Genomic DNA, 19814 nt, shown 5'->3' on the forward strand with positions numbered 1-19814 from the left:
GAGGTGGGGGGGGGGGTGTCAGCAGCACACAGCAGGCAGGTGGAAGCAGCAGCTGGATGACCAGAGGGGGGGTGGGGGGGTGCAGGCAGGCGGAAGCAGCAACAGCAGACATCCACTTAGGCAGGTGGAAGCAGCAGCTGGATGACCAGAGGGGGGGTGGGGGGGTGCAGGCAGGCGGAAGCAGCAACAGCAGACATCCACTTAGGCAGGTGGAAGCAGCAACAGGATGACCGGGGATGGGGGGAGGGCCGGGAACACAGGCCAGAACGCAGCTCCAGAGGCTCCGGCCTGCAAACATGCACAAAAGAGAAAAAAGGGGGGCCGGCACAAGAAACTACAGGAACGATGGACAAAAATGATAGCTATGAGATATTTATAATAAATAAAAATGGTAATGGAGAAGAGAGGAAGGGAAGAGGAGAGGAGAAGAAGGGTGAGAGGCACCGCCCAGCGGATCATGTCGGTGCCCCCTGCAGCATAAGCCTATAGCAGCATATCTACCACCAAGCTATATTTGAGACTAACTATTATAGTCTTGTTCTATAGCTGCAACTATGACTACTGACTCTAACACACTAGAGTTTACACTACCTAGAGATTTACCAACACCAGCTAGAGGTTTACTAAACACTAACTATAGGCTTTACTAAACAGATGTTGAGTATTTGATCCTTCAAAATACACGACCCCTGACATGAATTGCATTGCACTTAAAACACAGTAAAGTAAGTGGTTTAGGGAGTAAAACACAGTAAAGGAAGTGGTTTAGGGAGTAAAACACAGTAAAGGAAGTGGTTTAGGGAGTAAAACACAGTAAAGGAAGTGGTTTAGGGAGTAAAACACAGTAAAGGAAGTGGTTTAGGGAGTAAAACACAGTAAAGGAAGTGGTTTAGGGAGTAAAACACAGTAAAGGAAGTGGTTAAGGGAGTAAAACGCAGTAAAGGAAGTGGTTTAGGGAGTAAAACACAGTAAAGGAAGTGGTTTAGGGAGTAAAACACAGTAAAGGAAGCGGTTTAGGGAGTAAAACACAGTAAAGGAAGCGGTTTAGGGAGTAAAGGAAGTGGTTTAGGGAGTAAAACGCAGTAAAGGAAGTGGTTTAGGGAGTAAAGGAAGTGGTTTAGGGAGTAAAACGCAGTAAAGGAAGTGGTTTAGGGAGTAAAACACAGTAAAGGAAGTGGTTTAGGGAGTAAAACGCAGTAAAGGAAGTGGTTTAGGGAGTAAAACGCAGTAAAGGAAGTGGTTTAGGGAGTAAAACGCAGTAAAGGAAGCGGTTTAGGGAGTAAAACACAGTAAAGGAAGTGGTTTAGGGAGTAAAACACAGTAAAGGAAGTGGTTTAGGGAGTAAAACACAGTAAAGGAAGCGGTTTAGGGAGTAAAACACAGTAAAGGAAGCGGTTTAGGGAGTAAAACACAGTAAAGGAAGCGGTTTAGGGAGTAAAGGAAGTGGTTTAGGGAGTAAAGGAAGTGGTTTAGGGAGTAAAACGCAGTAAAGGAAGTGGTTTAGGGAGTAAAACACAGTAAAGGAAGTGGTTTAGGGAGTAAAACACAGTAAAGGAAGTGGTTTAGGGAGTAAAACACAGTAAAGGAAGTGGTTTAGGGAGTAAAACACAGTAAAGGAAGTGGTTTAGGGAGTAAAACGCAGTAAAGGAAGTGGTTTAGGGAGTAAAACGCAGTAAAGGAAGCGGTTTAGGGAGTAAAACACAGTAAAGGAAGTGGTTTAGGGAGTAAAACGCAGTAGAGGAAGTGGTTTAGGGAGTAAAACACAGTAAAACACAGTAAAGGAAGTGGTTTAGGGAGTAAAACGCAGTAAAGGAAGTGGTTTAGGGAGTAAAACACAGTAAAGGAAGTGGTTTAGGGAGTAAAACGCAGTAAATGAAGTGGTTTAGGGAGTAAAACACAGTAAAACGCAGTAAAGGAAGTGGTTTAGGGAGTAAAACGCAGTAAAGGAAGCGGTTTAGGGAGTAAAACACAGTAAAAGAAGTGGTTTAGGGAGTAAAACACAGTAAAGGAAGTGGTTTAGGGAGTAAAACGCAGTAAAGGAAGCGGTTTAGGGAGTAAAACACAGTAAAGGAAGCGGTTTAGGGAGTAAAACACAGTAAAGGAAGTGGTTTAGGGAGTAAAACGCAGTAAAGGAAGTGGTTTAGGGAGTAAAACACAGTAAAGGAAGTGGTTTAGGGAGTAAAACGCAGTAAAGGAAGCGGTTTAGGGAGTAAAACACAGTAAAGGAAGTGGTTTAGGGAGTAAAACACAGTAAAGGAAGTGGTTTAGGGAGTAAAACACAGTAAAGGAAGTGGTTTAGGGAGTAAAACACAGTAAAGGAAGCGGTTTAGGGAGTAAAACACAGTAAAGGAAGCGGTTTAGGGAGTAAAACTCAGTAAAGGAAGTGGTTTAGGGAGTAAAACGCAGTAAAGGAAGTGGTTTAGGGAGTAAAGGAAGTGGTTTAGGGAGTAAAACACAGTAAAGGAAGTGGTTTAGGGAGTAAAACACAGTAAAAGTGGTTTAGGGAGTAAAACACAGTAAAGGAACTGGTTTAGGGAGTAAAACACAGTAAAGGAAGTGGTTTAGGGAGTAAAACACAGTAAAGGAAGTGGTTTAGGGAGTAAAACGCAGTAAAGGAAGTGGTTTAGGGAGTAAAACACAGTAAAACACAGTAAAGGAAGTGGTTTAGGGAGTAAAACACAGTAAAGGAAGTGGTTTAGGGAGTAAAACACAGTAAAGGAAGTGGTTTAGGGAGTAAAACGCAGTAAAGGAAGTGGTTTAGGGAGTAAAACACAGTAAAGGAAGTGGTTTAGGGAGTAAAACACAGTAAAACACAGTAAAGGAAGTGGTTTAGGGAGTAAAACACAGTAAAACGCAGTAAAGGAAGTGGTTTAGGGAGTAAAACACAGTAAAACACAGTAAAAGAAGCGGTTTAGGGAGTAAAACACAGTAAAGGAAGTGGTTTAGGGAGTAAAACGCAGTAAAGGAAGTGGTTTAGGGAGTAAAACGCAGTAAAGGAAGTGGTTTAGGGAGTAAAACGCAGTAAAGGAAGTGGTTTAGGGAGTAAAAAACAGTAAAGGAAGTGGTTTAGGGAGTAAAACACAGTAAAGGAAGTGGTTTAGGGAGTAAAACACAGTAAAGGAAGTGGTTTAGGGAGTAAAACACAGTAAAATTGTAGCTCCACAAAGGTAGAAAACCATTATGTAGCATTGTTTGGCAAAGCAGCAGAAATTGGCAGAATACCACCCTATTTTTAAAATGTAAATAAGGAGACTTTTATTCTGGAGGCGCCTAACTTGGCGTCACTTCCTGTGGAGGGAACCAAACCCGGAAGCGGGCGTTGTTCGGCTGTTGGGTGGAAGAGGAAGTAGCGGGAGCAGAACCAGGACCAGAACCGGGACCAGAACCAGAACCAGAACCAGGACCGTCACCGTCACCGTCACCTGGCCGACTCACCTGTCTCACCTGCACACCTTTATCCCGCTAAAGCCGCTACCGGGTCACGTGTTCAGCTCCAGCAGGTGTGGATTCTCCTGAGCAGACAGGTGAGGGGGTGAGAGGGTGAGGGGGGGGTCGGGGCTCACACAGGTGGGTCAGACAGGTGAACAGGTGAGCAGCAGGGCCGCGCCAGGAGCTAACATGCTACCAGAGCGGCTAATCGATGATTAACTTGATTATTGATGTATTTCTGATCACGGATCGATGATCCCTGATCAGATCTGACTGATCAGTGATCGATGATCCCGGTCAGGGCCGCAGCAGAGATGATTCTGAGGGTTTATTGACCTGAACTGATCGAACTTTTGGAGTTTTGAGCCAAAGTTCAAACAGCTGTTTCCGGTTCGCAGCTGCGCATGCGCGAACTTCGTTCAAAACAACAAACACCGAGGCGATGAAGGAGCTTAATTAATTGTTTATTTATTTATTTAGTTATTCATAAGCACCTTTTAATTCTTGTTTTCCTTACAAGATTCCCCTTTTCTATTATTTTAAATTTAAGTAAATTTTTTTCATGTTGTTTTTAAATCGATATTTGTCCATGATCCTCTTTGAGTTTTGTTTAAAAAAAAAAAAAAATCCCCGGAGTCGAACTGGGTTTTTCGGTCCGGTTTGGTTTAAAGTGTAAAAACTGCGGTTCTGACCAGTTTAAATAAAGATAATTCAAATAACCGCAAACAAACAAACAGCTGATAAACTTTTATTTAGTTTCTAAATTATGTTTGTTTTGTGTACAAAATGTATGGTCTGTTTTAAATCTTCTACTTGTTTTTTTAATATATAAATCTTTTCTTGTCTTTGGCCTTTTTATTCCAAAGTTTCTAGGTTTTTATTTATTTATTTTTGTGTAATTTGTATTTGTGTTATTTCCAGTGTTTTTTTTTACAAGCTTTATTGAATAGTTCTCATATTACAAAAAACATAAACAGACAGACATACAAAACAGTCATTAATACATAAAAGTACAACAACACAGGAGCCAGGGGGATTTTTAAACAAACACATTAAATAGAGAGCATAAATTAACAGTTTTGACAGCTTTTTTGTTATTTGAGTCAGAGATGGAACTCAAGTATTGTTTGGTTTCATTCTCAAAAATAAAAAAAAGGGGTTTTGAATGACTCAATTCTGTTTATTTGGGAAGGGACAGTGTACATTCATATACATTTAGAATTAAAAATGCAAATGCACCCAATTTTAGCTACAGAACTAGTTTCCATTGGCAGTCCCCTGGCTAAAAATATAAAAGAAAGACAAGTTAAACACAGTGTTTCCTCTACATTCATTCAGCAGTGGCGGCCCGCCACTGCTAAATCATAGCTGCCACGCCTGAATTTTTTTTTTTATAATTTTCTTTTTTTTTGTCGCAAATGCACCATCGCCGCATCTCTCCACCTTCAGAGCACAGCCTGTGTGATGATGCGCGCAACGGCGGGGGGAGGGGAGGGAGTGGGGTGTTTGGGGGATCCTATCGAGTATAAATTTTCACGCATTTTGCTTTTAGCCGCGGGCATTAAATTACAGGCTTTTCTCTCTCTCTCGTCTCATCTCTCCTTCTCTGAGACATAAAACAAGCGTACCCAGTCACATACGTCAGTCACGTGCTGTCGTGTGTGCATTATCATTGGCCCCCGAGCAGCTGCTGGTGTCGGCGCTGCTGTCCGGCACCGCCGCTCGCTTTAACTTTACCAAACTCGGCCTGTTTGCGCCGTGAGCTCATCCGCGCGGTTGTTACGCGACTCTTTTCAAAGCTAACCGGTTTAGTAAAGACGGGAGGGGATGTTTGGTCCTCGCACGGCTCCGGAGAGCTGAGGAGCCGCTCAGCGCGACACGCGCAGCCGGGCATTTAGGCTGATTTATGGTTCCGCGTTACAGCAACGCAGAGCTACGGCGTAAGCGCGCGTCGCCGTATAGGGCCTACTCTACGCCGTAGGGTACGGCGTAGTTATACGTCGATTTAACGCGGAACCATAATTCAGGCTTTTTCTTCCAGAGCTGACAAACGTCACCTAGTGTTGCTTAAATGTGGCCACATGAAATAAATCACTATCATCAAAACAAAGTCAAACAAGACTATATGACGTAATATTTCTAACAATAAGTGAAAGTGATGCAAAGTAAAGAGGATGAAACATTGCAGTCCCTGCACCTACAATTGAATATAAAGGTGCTCTAAGGGGCCCCTCCTGCTCAGAGCAGCTCATCCTGGTAAAACCAGGTAAAACCAGGTAAGACCGGGTGAGACCGGGTAAAAAACTGAGTCTACACAGCCTCATCTAGCTGATGTTTACATGTTATTTATTTAATGTTATTGTTTTTATTTATTTTTTACATTTTCAACTGGTTAGAGTTGAAGTTGAAGTAACATTTATTTATTGTTCAGGGATTGTTCTTCAAAAGTTCAGGGATAAAAGCCAATAAATAGGTTTTGAAAGTTACATTTGCTGTCAAGTGGTCATTTGTGTATGCCGTACATTTACGCCGCCGCCGCCGCCCCCCCCCCCCCCCCCCCCGGGAAGCATGCCCCCACTGCTGAAAAAATTTGAATTGACTGAATTTGGATTTATTAATATGAAACTTTGCAAGAATAATTATTAAATTGATTACAAAAGATTCTTTAGATTTGTTTCTTTCATTACTGATGAAACCAAACAATACATTTTTCCAATACAGAGTGAAGTCAGAGTCTATTTTATCTATAATAAATCTGATACATCTTTCCAGAGTTTGTTAGTGTAGGGACAAACAGGTGTACCAGAGTTTCAGGGACATTTACCACAACCAACAGTCAACACAAATATCTCTTTTGAATTTAAGAAGATAATGATTAGCAGGGTAATACTTATGTAACATTTTAAAAGAGATTTCCCTCACTTTATTTGTAAGAAGGTATTTGTATGGAAGAGTCCAGATGTTCTTCACATTTAAGTCATCACCAAAACCAGACCAGTAAGCAATAACATTATATCATTTAGAAACAGGGAACGTATATTACGATTGTTACTCCTTGTGGATGTAACTAGACAAACTTTGCCCACTGAGGTTTTCTTGGGGTCCAGATTAAGCAGGCTGGTCTTTCCGCCCCCTTTAAAGAAGCAGAATTCCAGAAGGAATAGCATCTAGGACTGTAGCAAACAACAGGGAAGCTACATTTGTTAAGAAATTCAGAATAATTCAATAATAGTCCATTATCATTGATTAACTGGTTGACCAAAATGATATTATTATTAAACCAATTTGGGTAGAATAAAGATTTCCTTTTAAATAAGATATGTCGGCTATTCCAAATAAAACATTTATGGGGGGAAAAATGATGTTTATAAATGAAGGACCAAGCTAAAAGCATTTGTTTGTGGAAGTTGGACAGAGATAAGGGAATTTTGTCTATTTTATAGTCACATAAAAGTACAAAATTAAGACCTCCAATCTCAGAGAAAACATAATTAGGTATACAATTCCAAATGGATGTGGGATTGCACATAAATTGTTTTATCCAATTAATTTTAAAGGTATTATTCAGGGTAGAGAAATGGAGGAAGTTCAAGCCACCAGCCTCAAAGTTATTCATTACAACAGACTTTTTAACATAATGAGTCTTGTTTCTCCAAAGGAAATCAAAAAGTAGCTTATCAATAGCATTACAAGTTTTCTTATTAACAAACGGGGAGATTGCTGCATATGTGAGACGAGATAATCCTTCCGCCTTCGTCAGCAATGTACGTCCTTTTAAGGAAAGATCTCTTCGTAACCACTGATTACGTTTTTTCTTAGTTTTATCAACAATTGGATCAAAGTTCTCATTACATCTCGTTACCTGATCTTTCATTATAGTAATCCCTAAAAAGGTAATCTTTTCTTTAACCGGTATATTACAGATATAAGGTCCATTACACTCATTAATACCAAAAAGCTCGCATTTGTTCAAGTTTAAACAGTCCAGAAGCTGCAGAAAATAATTCTATTGTTTTAATAGCACTGGGTACTTGACTAGAATTCTTCAGAAATAAGGTAGTATCGTCTGCAAGCTGACTAATTAAGATTATTGCCTGCAATAGATATACCTTGTAAAGTACTATTTGTAATATGACAGGTGAGGAGTTGTGTACAAAGAAGGAATACATATGGTGAGGCTGGACAACCCTGCTGGATGCCGCGTTTTAAATCAAATCTTGGGGAGGTGTTATTTCCAGTGTTCCGTTCGGACTCCGGGGTTCTGTGACGTCACAGGGTCATGTGACGTTTGTGGGGTTGGATTTATTTAGTTTAACCAACAGGAAGTTGACGTTACCAGAGAAACGTCTGACAGACTCGTAACCAATGTTTAGGTTTCTGAACTGATTCTGAACTGTGTTTATCTGAGACCCGTTCTGGTCCGAGATAAACCTCATAAAGGTTCTGTTGGGACCTGTTCTGGTCCGAGATAAACCTCATAAAGGTTCTGAGACCCGTTCTGGTCCGAGATAAACCTCATAAAGGTTCTGAGACCCGTTCTGGTCCGAGATAAACCTCATAAAGGTTCTGTTGGTTCTGGTCCGAGATAAACCTCATAAAGGTTCTGTTGGTTCTGGTCCGAGATAAACCTCATAAAGGTTCTGTTGGGACCCACGGCGGGTCGACCCGTCGCCGACGTTCAGAGATGTCAGGTTCCTTTAGTTCAGGTTCCTATAGGCCGCGTTCAGACTGCAGGCATATCTGATTCAAATCTGATTCATATCTGATTCAGATCTGATTCAGATCTGATTCAAATCTGATTCAGATCTGATTCAGATCTGATTCAGATCTGATTCAGATCTGATTCAGATCTGATTCAGATCTGATTCAGATCTGATTCAGATCTGATTCCTTCTCATATCCGATTTTCAGGGCTGACTGTCCACACTGTTTTTAGCAAGTGTCCAAATCAGATCTGGCTGTTCAGACTGGGCCACATCACTGACTGATCTGATGGGTTGCCGTAGCAACGACGTTGGAGCGGAGGCGTCACCCAGCGCGTGTATTGTGTGAAGTCATGTAATTGCGACATCAAAAACAATAACAAGATGGAGCCAGCTCCCATGCTGTTCCAGACCTGTAAAGCTGGGCATACACTGTGCAATATTTTAAATCGTTTGAGACTGCCCCATCTCACTCTAATCCTCCCGTCGGACCGCTGTTACTGGAACTCCAGGCTGGTTTTGGGGCAGGGGAGGGCTGTGTCCACCCAAACGTGCGTCCTGCCCACCCGATCAAAGGTTATGGGGATCCTTTATTTTTTTATAATTTTATTTTTTTATATATATAAAAAAATCCCAGAATATCTGTACCGTTTCTGATTGGGTCGGCACTGCGCATCATTTTTAGTATAACAATGAACGCATACCGCAAAAGTTGTGTCTCGGCGGAGGGACCGACGTCCCAGCAAAATGAGAAACAGAGAAAAGTGTTGAGAACAAAACCACCAGCAAACTAACAAACCAACCAACAAAGCTCAGAGTTAACAAAGCGAACCAGCAATGAACAACTGGCAGCCCCGTCTTTAACCTTTAACCTTTAACCTCCTCCTGATGAGCTGACGGGCTGCAGGTTCAGGCTCTCAGCGCGACTGAAGGCTGATTTATGGTTCTGCGTTACACCAACGCAGACCTACGGCGTAGGGTACGCGGCGACCCGCACCTACGTGGAAATGCAGTCTTTTTTTCTGCTATTAAAACATGATTTGTAATGTGAATTTGCATCACTTAAACTACAAATAATAGTTTTTGACGTGACATCAGAGATTGTACATGCTCTCTGTGAAAGGATGAGTAGCTCCACAACTGGAAATGGGCGGGTGGTTTGGAGCGTCTGGGACAGTCATATCCCATCTGAGTGTTTGGATGTTCAGACTGAGACGCATCTGCACAAATGCGATAACGATCGGATATGAAACTACCTCCCGGATGTGGTTTGATCTGGTTTGATCTGGTTTGATCTGGTTTGATCTGGTTTGATCTGGTTTGATCTGGTTTGCAAAAATGGGATCTCATGCGGTTTGGGACTGTTCAGACTTCAAAAGAGTCATCCAGTTTCAATCTGGATGGGCTAAAAATCGGATATTGGCTGGCAGTCTGAACGCGGCCTTAGTTCAGGTTCCTTCAAGTTCGGGTCCCGTTGTTGCGTTACCGTGCCAACCGTGTCCCGTTGTTGCGTTACCGTGCCAACCGTGTCCCGTTGTTGCGTTACCGTGCCAACCGTGTCCCGTTGTTGCGTTACCGTGCCAACCATGTCCCGTTGTTGCGTTACCGCGCCAACCATGTCCCGTTGTTGCGTTACCGTGCCAACCGTGTCCCGTTGTTGCGTTACCGTGCCAACCGTGTCCCGTTGTTGCGTTACCGTGCCAACCGTGTCCCGTTGTTGCGTTACCGCGCCAACCATGTCCCGTTGTTGCGTTACCGTGCCAACCAGCTGTCCCGGTGTTGCAGGTACCACCGGTGAAGATGAGCGGGGGCGTCAACAGCATCGTTGTTACGTTGTTGTTACCATGCCAACCGTTGTTGCAGGTACACCAGGTGAAGATGAGCGGGGGCATCAACAGCATCGAGGCGGTGAAGAAGAAGATCAAGGTTCTGCAGGATCAGGCGGAGGACGCCGAGGAACGAGCTGAGAAGCTGCAGAGAGAGACGGAGAAGGAGAAGAAGACCAGGGAGGAGGTGGGTGGTGCTACACACCTGGATACACTTCTGGATACACCTGACACACACCTGAATACACATCTGGATACACCTGACACATACCTGGTTACACCTGAATACACCTGACACATACCTGAATACACCTGAGGCTGAGTTCTGTTATAAACCCTGGTCCATGTCTTGCAGGCTGAGTTCTGTTATTGATCCCTGGTCCATGTCTTGCAGGCTGAGTTCTGTTATTGATCCCTGGTCCGTGTCTTGCAGGCTGAGCTCTGTTATAATTCCCTGGTCCATGTCTTGCAGGCTGAGCTCTGTTATTGATCCCTGGTCCGTGTCTTGCAGGCTGAGCTCTGTTATTGATCCCTGGTCCGTGTCTTGCAGGCTGAGCTCTGTTATTGATCCCTGGTCCGTGTCTTGCAGGCTGAGTTCTGTTATTGATCCCTGGTCCGTGTCTTGCAGGCGGAGTCCGAGGTGACGGCTTTGGGCCGCCGGCTGCAGCTCAGCGAGGAGAACCTGGACCGAGCTCAGGAGCGTCTGGCTGCAGCGCTGCACAAGCTGGACGAGGTGGAGAAGGTGGCGGACGAGAGCGAGAGGTGAGGGGGGGGACCTGGACTTGGAGGGTCCTGCAGGGTCCTGGAGGGTCCTGCAGGGTCCTGGAGGGTCCTGGAGGAACCTGGAGGGTCCTGGAGGGTCCTGGAGGGTCCTGCAGGGACCTGCAGGGTCCTGGAGGGTCCTGGAGGGTCCTGGAGGGACCTGCAGGGACCTGCAGGGTCCTGGAGGGTCCTGGAGGGTCCTGGAGGGTCCTGGAGGGTCCTGCAGGGTCCTGCAGGGACCTGGAGGGACCTGCAGGGACCTGCAGGGTCCTGGAGGGTCCTGGAGGGTCCTGGAGGGTCCTGGAGGGTCCTGGAGGGTCCTGGAGGGTCCTGCAGGGTCCTGGTCCAGGTGTAACCGGTCTCTGGTTCCAGGGGCATGAAGGTGATTGAGAACCGAGCTCTGAAGGACGAGGAGAAGATGGAGCTGCTGGAGGTTCATCTGCGGGAGGCCAAGCAGATCGCTGAGGAGGCGGACCGCAAATACGAGGAGGTACCGGCCCTGGACCATGCTCCCTAGGCCACGCTCCCTTAGGCCACACCCACATTAGACCGCACCCCCACATTAGACCACACCCCCACATTAGACCACACCCCCACATTAGACCACACCCCCACATTAGACCACACCCCCACATTAGACCACACCCCCATATTAGACCACACCCCCACATTAGACCACACCCCCACATTAGACCACACCCCCATATTAGACCACACCCCCACATTAGACCACACCCCCACATTAGACCACACCCCCACATTAGACCACACCCCCACATTAGACCACACCCCCATATTAGGCCACGCCCCCATATTAGGCCACACCCACATTAGACCACACCCCCACATTAGACCACACCCCCACATTAGACCACACCCCCACATTAGACCACACCCCCACATTAGACCACACCCCCACATTAGACCACACCCCCACATTAGACCACACCCCCACATTAGGCCACACCCCCACATTAGGCCACACCCCCACATTAGACCACACCCCCACATTAGACCACACCCCCACATTAGACCACACCCCCACATTAGACCACCCCCACATTAGGCCACACCCCAACATTAGACCACACCCCCACATTAGACCACACCCCCATATTAGGCCACACCCACCTTAGACCGCACCCCCACATTAGACCGGTTGTCATGGTTACAGTTACATACCGGTTGTCATGGTTACAGCTCCAGCCTGACTGGAGGATGCTGGGAGGTTTTACATCAGCGACGTCCCTGAAACATTTAAACTATTTAAACTTGTACGGACCTGAAAAAACTGTTTTATTTAGAATAATCCTGACCTGGTGTTTGATTGACAGGTGGCCCGTAAGCTGGTGATGGTGGAGGGAGAGCTGGAGCGAGCCGAGGAGAGGGCGGAGCAGGCGGAGAGGTGAGCCACGCCCCCACAGGTAGTAGACACGCCCACACAGGGAGACACGCCCCCACAGGTAGTAGACACGCCCCCACAGGTAGTAGACACTCCCACACAGGTAGTAGACACGCCCACACAGGGAGACACGCCCCCACAGGAAGTAGACACGCCCACATATGTAGTAGACACGCCCACACAGGTAGACACGCCCCCACAGGTAGACACGCCCACACAGGGAGTAGACACGCCCACACATGTAGTAGACACGCCCACACAGGTAGACACGCCCCCACAGGTAGACACGCCCACACAGGAAGTAGACACGCCCACACAGGGAGACACGCCCCCACAGGTAGACACGCCCACACAGGGAGTAGACACGCCCACACATGTAGTAGACACGCCCACACAGGTAGACACGCCCCCACAGGTAGACACGCCCACACAGGAAGTAGACACGCCCACACAGGGAGACACGCCCCCACAGGTAGACACGCCCACACAGGTAGTAGACACGCCCACACATGTAGTAGACACGCCCCCACAGGGGGACACGCCCCCACAGGTAGTAGACACGCCCACACAGGTAGTAGACACTCCCCCACAGGTAGACACGCCCTCACAGGTAGTAGACACGCCCCCACAGGTAGTAGACACGCCCTCACAGGTAGTAGACACGCCCCCACAGGTAGTAGACACGCCCACACAGGTAGACACGCCCACACAGGTAGTAGACACGCCCCCACAGGTAGACACGCCCCCACAGGTAGATACGCCCCCACAGGAAGTAGACACGCCCCCACAGGAAGTAGACACGCCCCCACAGGAAGTAGACACGCCCCCACAGGAAGTAGACACGCCCCCACAGGAAGTAGACACGCCCCCACAGGAAGTAAACACGCCCACACAGGTAGACACGCCCCCACAGGTAGTAGACACGCCCACACAGGAAGTAAACACGCCCACACAGGTAGACACGCCCACACAGGAAGTGGACACGCCCACACAGGAAGTGGACACGCCCACACAGGAAGTGGACACGCCCACACAGGAAGTAGACACGCCCACACAGGAAGTAGACACGCCCACACATGTAGACACGCCCCCACAGGAAGTAGACACGCCCACACAGGAAGTAGACACGCCCACACATGTAGACACGCCCCCACAGGAATTAGACACGCCCACACAGGAAGTAAACACGCCCACACTGGAAGTAAACACGCCCACACAGGATGTAGACACGCCCACACAGGTAGACACGCCCACACAGGAAGTACACAGGAAATGATGGTCTGGAAGGAGAGTATGTAACAGGTTAAATTGTGACAAACGACGAGTCAGGAGTTGTTTTTCTGCATTTATTTGCTGCAGAAGACACAAACACATTTAGAATGAGAGAGAAATGCACTCTTACACTTTACCAAACAAAAGCTACCAAAACAGACAGGAAAACACTTTGTTTTTAACAAATAAATACCAAACCATAACAACCAATATGGGAACAGCCAACGGTCAAAACTAACTGTATATGTGGGGTAAAGTGGACCCTCTTTCTGCACTTTCTGCTCCTGAACAAGCAAAACAGAAATGAGAGTGAGAGTCTCTGCAGCGCCGTCTGGTTTACACCACGTCACCGCCGGCCGTTATACAAAAGGCACAAAAACAAAAACATCCACGTAATGTCAGAGGCATTTAAACTACACGATATGCGCCAAAAATGCCAACATAAATGGATCGTTTCTCAAAGAAAACGTGTTAAAAATCGCAGCAGCAGCCGTTCTTAACCAACTTACCCTCATCAGTGTAACATGCTGACGACCTACGGAAGCCCATGAGGGACAGAAAGAGCTGACAGACAAAAAGGTAGTTTCCTCAGGAGACGCAAATAAAAATAACAATAAAATAAAACAACTTATTGAGATAAAATTCAAATATATGTATATATGTATATATATATATGTTATATATGTTATATATATAAATGATGAATAAAATTTGAAAACATAAATTATTAAAGTGCATTTTCCAACTCTGTTACAAGTACACACACCTGAGGGTACGCACACCTGAGAGTACGCACACCTGAGGGTACGCACACCTGAGAGTACGCACACCTGAGAGTACGCACACCTGAGACACACCTGAGACACACCTGAGAACTTCAGGGGTCTGACGATCATGTTTTCTCCTCCAGCAAGGGCCGCGTGATGGAGGAGGAGCTGAAGACCGTGTTCGCCAGCGCCAAATCTCTGGAGGCCCAGGCCGACAAGGTAGGCGGAGCCACACACCTGCACACACCTGCACACACCTGCACACACCTGCACACACCTGCACACACCTGCACACACCTGCACAGGTGACCTCCCGGCCTCTGATTGGCTGCTGTCTGTGTGTCAGTACTCCCACAAGGAGGACCGGTACGAGGAGGAGATCAGGAGCCTGAGCAGCAAGCTGAAGGAGGTGAGTCTCCCGCCCCTCGGGTGGTGATCAGGTCTCACCTGGACTCACCTGTACCTCACCTGGACTCACCTGTACCTCACCTGGACTCACCTGTACCTCACCTGGACTCACCTCTCACTTCCTGTTCCAGGCCGAGACCAGAGCCGAGTTCTCGGAGCGAACCGTGGCCAAGCTGGAGAAGACGGTGGACGGACTGGAAGGTGAGAACCGTCACGGATCAATACTCAGTGATCGGTAGAGTTGTTGTTAACGCCGTCACGGATCAATACTCAGTGATCGGTAGAGTTGTTGTTAACGCCGTCACGGATCAATACTCAGTGATCGGTAGAGTTGTTGTTGTCGCTGTCACGGATCAATACTCAGTGATCGGTGGAGTTGTTGTTAACGCCGTCACGGATCAATACTCAGTGATCGGTAGAGTTGTTGTTAACGCCGTCACGGATCAATACTCAGTGATCGGTAGAGTTGTTGTTAACGCCGTCACGGATCAATACTCAGTGATCGGTAGAGTTGTTGTTAACGCCGTCACCGATCAATACTCGGTGATCGGTAGAGTTGTTGTTAACGCCGTCACGGATCAATACTCAGTGATCGGTAGAGTTGTTGTTAACGCCGTCACGGATCAATACTCAGTGATCGGTAGAGTTGTTGTTAACGCCGTCACGGATCAATACTCAGTGATCGGTAGAGTTGTTGTTAACGCCGTCACGGATCAATACTCAGTGATCGGTAGAGTTGTTGTTAACGCCGTCACCGATCAATACTCGGTGATCGGTAGAGTTGTTGTTGACGCCCTCACGGATCAATACTCAGTGATTGGTGGAGTTGTTGTTGACGCCGTCACGGATCAATACTCAGTGATCGGTAGAGTTGTTGTTAACGCCGTCACGGATCAATACTCAGTGATCGGTAGAGTTGTTGTTAACGCCGTCACGGATCAATACTCAGTGATCGGTAGAGTTGTTGTTAACGCCGTCACGGATCAATACTCAGTGATCGGTAGAGTTGTTGTTAACGCCGTCACGGATCAATACTCAGTGATCGGTAGAGTTGTTGTCGCTGTCACGGATCAATACTCAGTGATCGGTAGAGTTGTTGTTAACGCCGTCACGGATCAATACTCAGTGATCGGTAGAGTTGTTGTTGTTAACGCCGTCACGGATCAATACTCAGTGATCGGTAGAGAGTTTTAGTCTGTGGTGTAGAGAGTTTTAGTCTGTGGTGTAGAGAGTTTTAGTCTGTGGTGTAGAGAGTTTTAGTCTGTGGTGTAGAGAGTTTTAGTCTGTGGTGTAGAGAGTTTTAGTCTGTGGTGTAGAGAGTTTTAGTCTGTGGTGTAGAGAGTTTTAGTCTGTGGTGTAGAGAGTTTTAGTCTGTGGTGTAGAGAGTTTTAGTCTGTGGTGTAGAGAGTTTTAGTCTGTGGTGTATTTAGTTTTAGTCTGTGGTGTAGAGAGTTTTAGTCTGTGGTGTAGAGAGTTTTAGTCTGTGGTGTAGAGAGTTTTAGTCTGTGGTGTAGAGAGTTTTAGTCTGTGGTGTAGAGAGTTTTAGTCTGTGGTGTAGATAGTTTTATTCCGCTGTGGTGTAGAGAGTTTTAGTCTGTGGTGTAGAGAGTTTTAGTCTGTGGTGTATTTAGTTTTAGTCTGTGGTGTAGAGAGTTTTAGTCTGTGGTGTATTTAGTTTTAGTCTGTGGTGTAGAGAGTTTTAGTCTGTGGTGTAGAGAGTTTTAGTCTGTGGTGTAGAGAGTTTTAGTCTGTGGTGTAGAGAGTTTTATTCAGTAGCCGGCGGTGAGCAGACCTACAGAGCGTGTCTGGGTTGGTGTGCTGACCCAGAGTGGTTGGAATCATGACTTTTATAAAGTCAGTTCAAAACACAAAAGGCAAGAATAAACAAGCCAAGTGAGAGACAAAAAACAATTTACAGTCAGATGTGTCTGTGGCCAAATGCCGTTATCGGGCATTTGTCATGACTGTCACTAAGTTGTAAATTACCCCATAGGGAGTTCTCGTGATTCAAGTCTGTGGCCAAATGAGTTGGTATTAACATATCAGTCAGTCAGGAACTTCATCATATGGAGTTGGTATTAACATATCAGTCAGTCAGGAACTTCATCATATGGAGTTGGTATTAACATATCAGTCAGTCAGGAACTTCATCATATGGAGTTGGTATTAACATATCAGTCAGTCAGGAACTTCATCATATGGAGTTGGTATTAACATATCAGTCAGTCAGGAACTTCATCATATGGAGTTGGTATTAACATATCAGTCAGTCAGGAACTTCATCATATGGAGTTGGTATTAACATATCAGTCAGTCAGGAACTTCATCATATGGAGTTGGTATTAACATATGAGTCAGTCAGGAACTTCATCATATGGAGTTGGTATTAACATATCAGTCAGTCAGGAACTCATTCCCGTGGTTCAAGTGTTTGTTGAAACCAGTTCCAAGGTGCTGGAGATTCAGGTCAGCCACGGTGTCACAATGCCTCATCCCTGAACACATGGTACCACGTGGTACCACTTGGTACCACGTGGTACCACGTGGTACCACGTGGTACCACGTGGTACCACGTGGTACCACATGGTACCACATGGTACCAGCAGGGACTTTTCTCTCAACATCTCCACTGTTTTTGTGTCTGCAGATGCTCTGACTTCAGCCAGAAACGCCAACATGGAGCTGCAGGCAACGCTGAACCAGACCATGGAGGAACTGAACTCCTGCTGAACCCTGGACCCTGAACTCTAACCCCCCCAGAACCAGACCTGAACCAGACCTGGACCAGACCTGGACCAGACCTGAACCAGACCTGGACCAGACCTGGACCAGACCTGAACCAAACCTGGACCAGACCTGGACCAGACCTGGACCCTCCTCTAATACCCCCCCCCCCCCTCCTGGAGGTCAGGTGACCCCCCCCTCTTGCACTGTGGCTCCTCCCCTGATGGGAGTCATGGGCGTGGCCTTGTCACATTCCTTCTTTGAACTTTGTTGTATTAAACCCCCTGTAACTCCACCCCCCCCGGAGGTCAGGTGACATTCCTCCCCCTGTAACTCCTCCCCCCCCCCGGAGGTCAGGTGACATTCCTCCCCCTGTAACTCCTCCCCCCCCCCGGAGGTCAGGTGACATTCCTCCCCCTGTAACTCCTCCCCCCCCGGAGGTCAGGTGACATTCCTCCCCCTGTAACTCCTCCCCCCCCCCCCCGGAGGTCAGGTGACATTCCTCCCCCTGTAACTCCTCCCCCCCCGGAGGTCAGGTGACACCCCCCCCCCCCCTGGAGGTCAGGTGACATTCCTCCCCCTGTAACTCCTCCCCCCCCGGAGGTCAGGTGACATTCCTCCCCCTGTAACTCCCCCCCCCCCCGGAGGTCAGGTGACATTCCTCCCCCTGTAACTCCTCCCCCCCCCCCCCTGGAGGTCAGGTGACATTCCTCCCCCTGTAACTCCTCCCCCCCCGGAGGTCAGGTGACATTCCTCCCCCTGTAACTCCTCCCCCCCCGGAGGTCAGGTGACATTCCTCCCCCTGTAACTCCCCCCCCCCCCCGGAGGTCAGGTGACATTCCTCCCCCTGTAACTCCTCCCCCCCCCTGGAGGTCAGGTGACATTCCTCCCCCTGTAACTCCCCCCCCCCCCCCCCGGAGGTCAGGTGACATTCCTCCCCCTGTAACTCCTCCCCCCCCCCCGGAGGTCAGGTGACATTCCTCCCCCTGTAACTCCTCCCCCCCCGGAGGTCAGGTGACATTCCTCCCCCTGTAACTCCTCCCCCCCCCCCCGGAGGTCAGGTGACATTCCTCCCCCTGTAACTCCCCCCCCCCCCGGAGGTCAGGTGACATTCCTCCCCCTGTAACTCCTCCCCCCCCCCCCCGGAGGTCAGGTGACATTCCTCCCCCTGTAACTCCTCCCCCCCCCCCCCGGAGGTCAGGTGACATTCCTCCCCCTGTAACTCCTCCCCCCCCCCCCCGGAGGTCAGGTGACATTCCTCCCCCTGTAACTCCTCCCCCCCCCCCTGGAGGTCAGGTGACATTCCTCCCCCTGTAACTCCTCCCCCCCCCCCCTGGAGGTCAGGTGACATTCCTCCCCCTGTAACTCCCCCCCCCCCCCTGGAGGTCAGGTGACATTCCTCCCCCTGTAACTCCTCCCCCCCCCCCCCCGGAGGTCAGGTGACATTCCTCCCCCTGTAACTCCTCCCCCCCCCTGGAGGTCAGGTGACATTCCTCCCCCTGTAACTCCTCCCCCCCCCCCCCGGAGGTCAGGTGACATTCCTCCCCCTGTAACTCCTCCCCCCCCCTGGAGGTCAGGTGACATTCCTCCCCCTGTAACTCCCCCCCCCCCCCCGGAGGTCAGGTGACATTCCTCCCCCTGTAACTCCTCCCCCTGTAACTCCTCCCCCCCGGAGGTCAGGTGACATTCCTCCCCCTGTAACTCCTCCCCCCCCGGAGGTCAGGTGACATTCCTCCCCCTGTAACTCCTCCCCCCCTGGAGGTCAGGTGACATTCCTCCCCCTGTAACTCCTCCCCCCCTGGAGGTCAGGTGACATTCCTCCCCCTGTAACTCCTCCCCCCCCGGAGGTCAGGTGACATTCCTCCCCCTGTAACTCCCCCCCCCCCCCTGGAGGTCAGGTGACATTCCTCCCCCTGTAACTCCTCCCCCCCTGGAGGTCAGGTGACATTCCTCCCCCTGTAACTCCTCCCCCCCCCCTGGAGGTCAGGTGACATTCCTCCCCCTGTAACTCCTCCCCCCCCCCTGGAGGTCAGGTGACATTCCTCCCCCTGTAACTCCCCCCCCCCCCCCTGGAGGTCAGGTGACATTCCTCCCCCTGTAACTCCCCCCCCCCCCCTGGAGGTCAGGTGACATTCCTCCCCCTGTAACTCCCCCCCCCCCCCTGGAGGTCAGGTGACATTCCTCCCCCTGTAACTCCCCCCCCCCCCCTGGAGGTCAGGTGACATTCCTCCCCCTGTAACTCCTCCCCCCCCAGAGGTCAGGTGACATTCCTCCCCCTGTAACTCCCCCCCCCCCCCTGGAGGTCAGGTGACATTCCTCCCCCTGTAACTCCTCCCCCCCCGGAGGTCAGGTGACATTCCTCCCCCTGTAACTCCTCCCCCCCCGGAGGTCAGGTGACATTCCTCCCCCTGTAACTCCTCCCCCCCCTGGAGGTCAGGTGACATTCCTCCCCCTGTAACTCCTCCCCCCCCCCGGAGGTCAGGTGACATTCCTCCCCCCCCCGGAGGTCAGGTGACATTCC

The 19814-nt window shown here is 48.7% G+C and overlaps 1 protein-coding gene across 2 annotated transcripts; it reads left to right on the forward strand.

Annotated features, from left to right (window-relative positions):
- The first annotated feature begins 3306 nt into the window (after positions 1–3306).
- On the forward strand, positions 3307–17916 carry LOC133440560 (tropomyosin alpha-4 chain-like). 2 transcript variants are annotated; one of them, XR_009782356.1, is made up of 10 exons: positions 3307–3524; positions 9996–10145; positions 10587–10720; positions 11093–11210; positions 12055–12125; positions 14305–14380; positions 14508–14570; positions 14701–14770; positions 17217–17600; positions 17854–17916. XR_009782356.1 is itself a non-coding variant. In XM_061717875.1 (9 exons), exons 2-9 carry the CDS (start codon positions 10011–10013, stop codon positions 17297–17299), a joined length of 750 nt encoding a protein of 249 aa, XP_061573859.1. In that variant the 5' UTR covers positions 3307–3524; positions 9996–10010; the 3' UTR covers positions 17300–17678. The 2 variants fall into 2 exon arrangements, 1 of the variants encoding a protein (XP_061573859.1); XM_061717875.1 differs by lacking the exon at positions 17854–17916 and having other exon boundaries at positions 17217–17678.
- The last annotated feature ends 1898 nt before the right edge of the window (positions 17917–19814 follow it).

Source organism: Cololabis saira, chromosome 3 (genome assembly GCF_033807715.1).
Source record: "Cololabis saira isolate AMF1-May2022 chromosome 3, fColSai1.1, whole genome shotgun sequence".
Classification (NCBI taxonomy): domain Eukaryota; kingdom Metazoa; phylum Chordata; class Actinopteri; order Beloniformes; family Belonidae; genus Cololabis; species Cololabis saira.

Excerpts from the sequence above, each read along its gene's own strand:
- LOC133440560 (XM_061717875.1), top strand. The coding sequence starts at position 10,011 with ATGAGCGGGGGCATCAACAGCATCGAGGCGGTGAAGAAGAAGATCAAG. Across the intron at positions 12,126-14,304 it reads AGGGCGGAGCAGGCGGAGAG|CAAGGGCCGCGTGATGGAGG; the intron begins GTGAGCCACGCC and ends TTTCTCCTCCAG. Across the intron at positions 14,571-14,700 it reads TGAGCAGCAAGCTGAAGGAG|GCCGAGACCAGAGCCGAGTT; the intron begins GTGAGTCTCCCG and ends TTCCTGTTCCAG.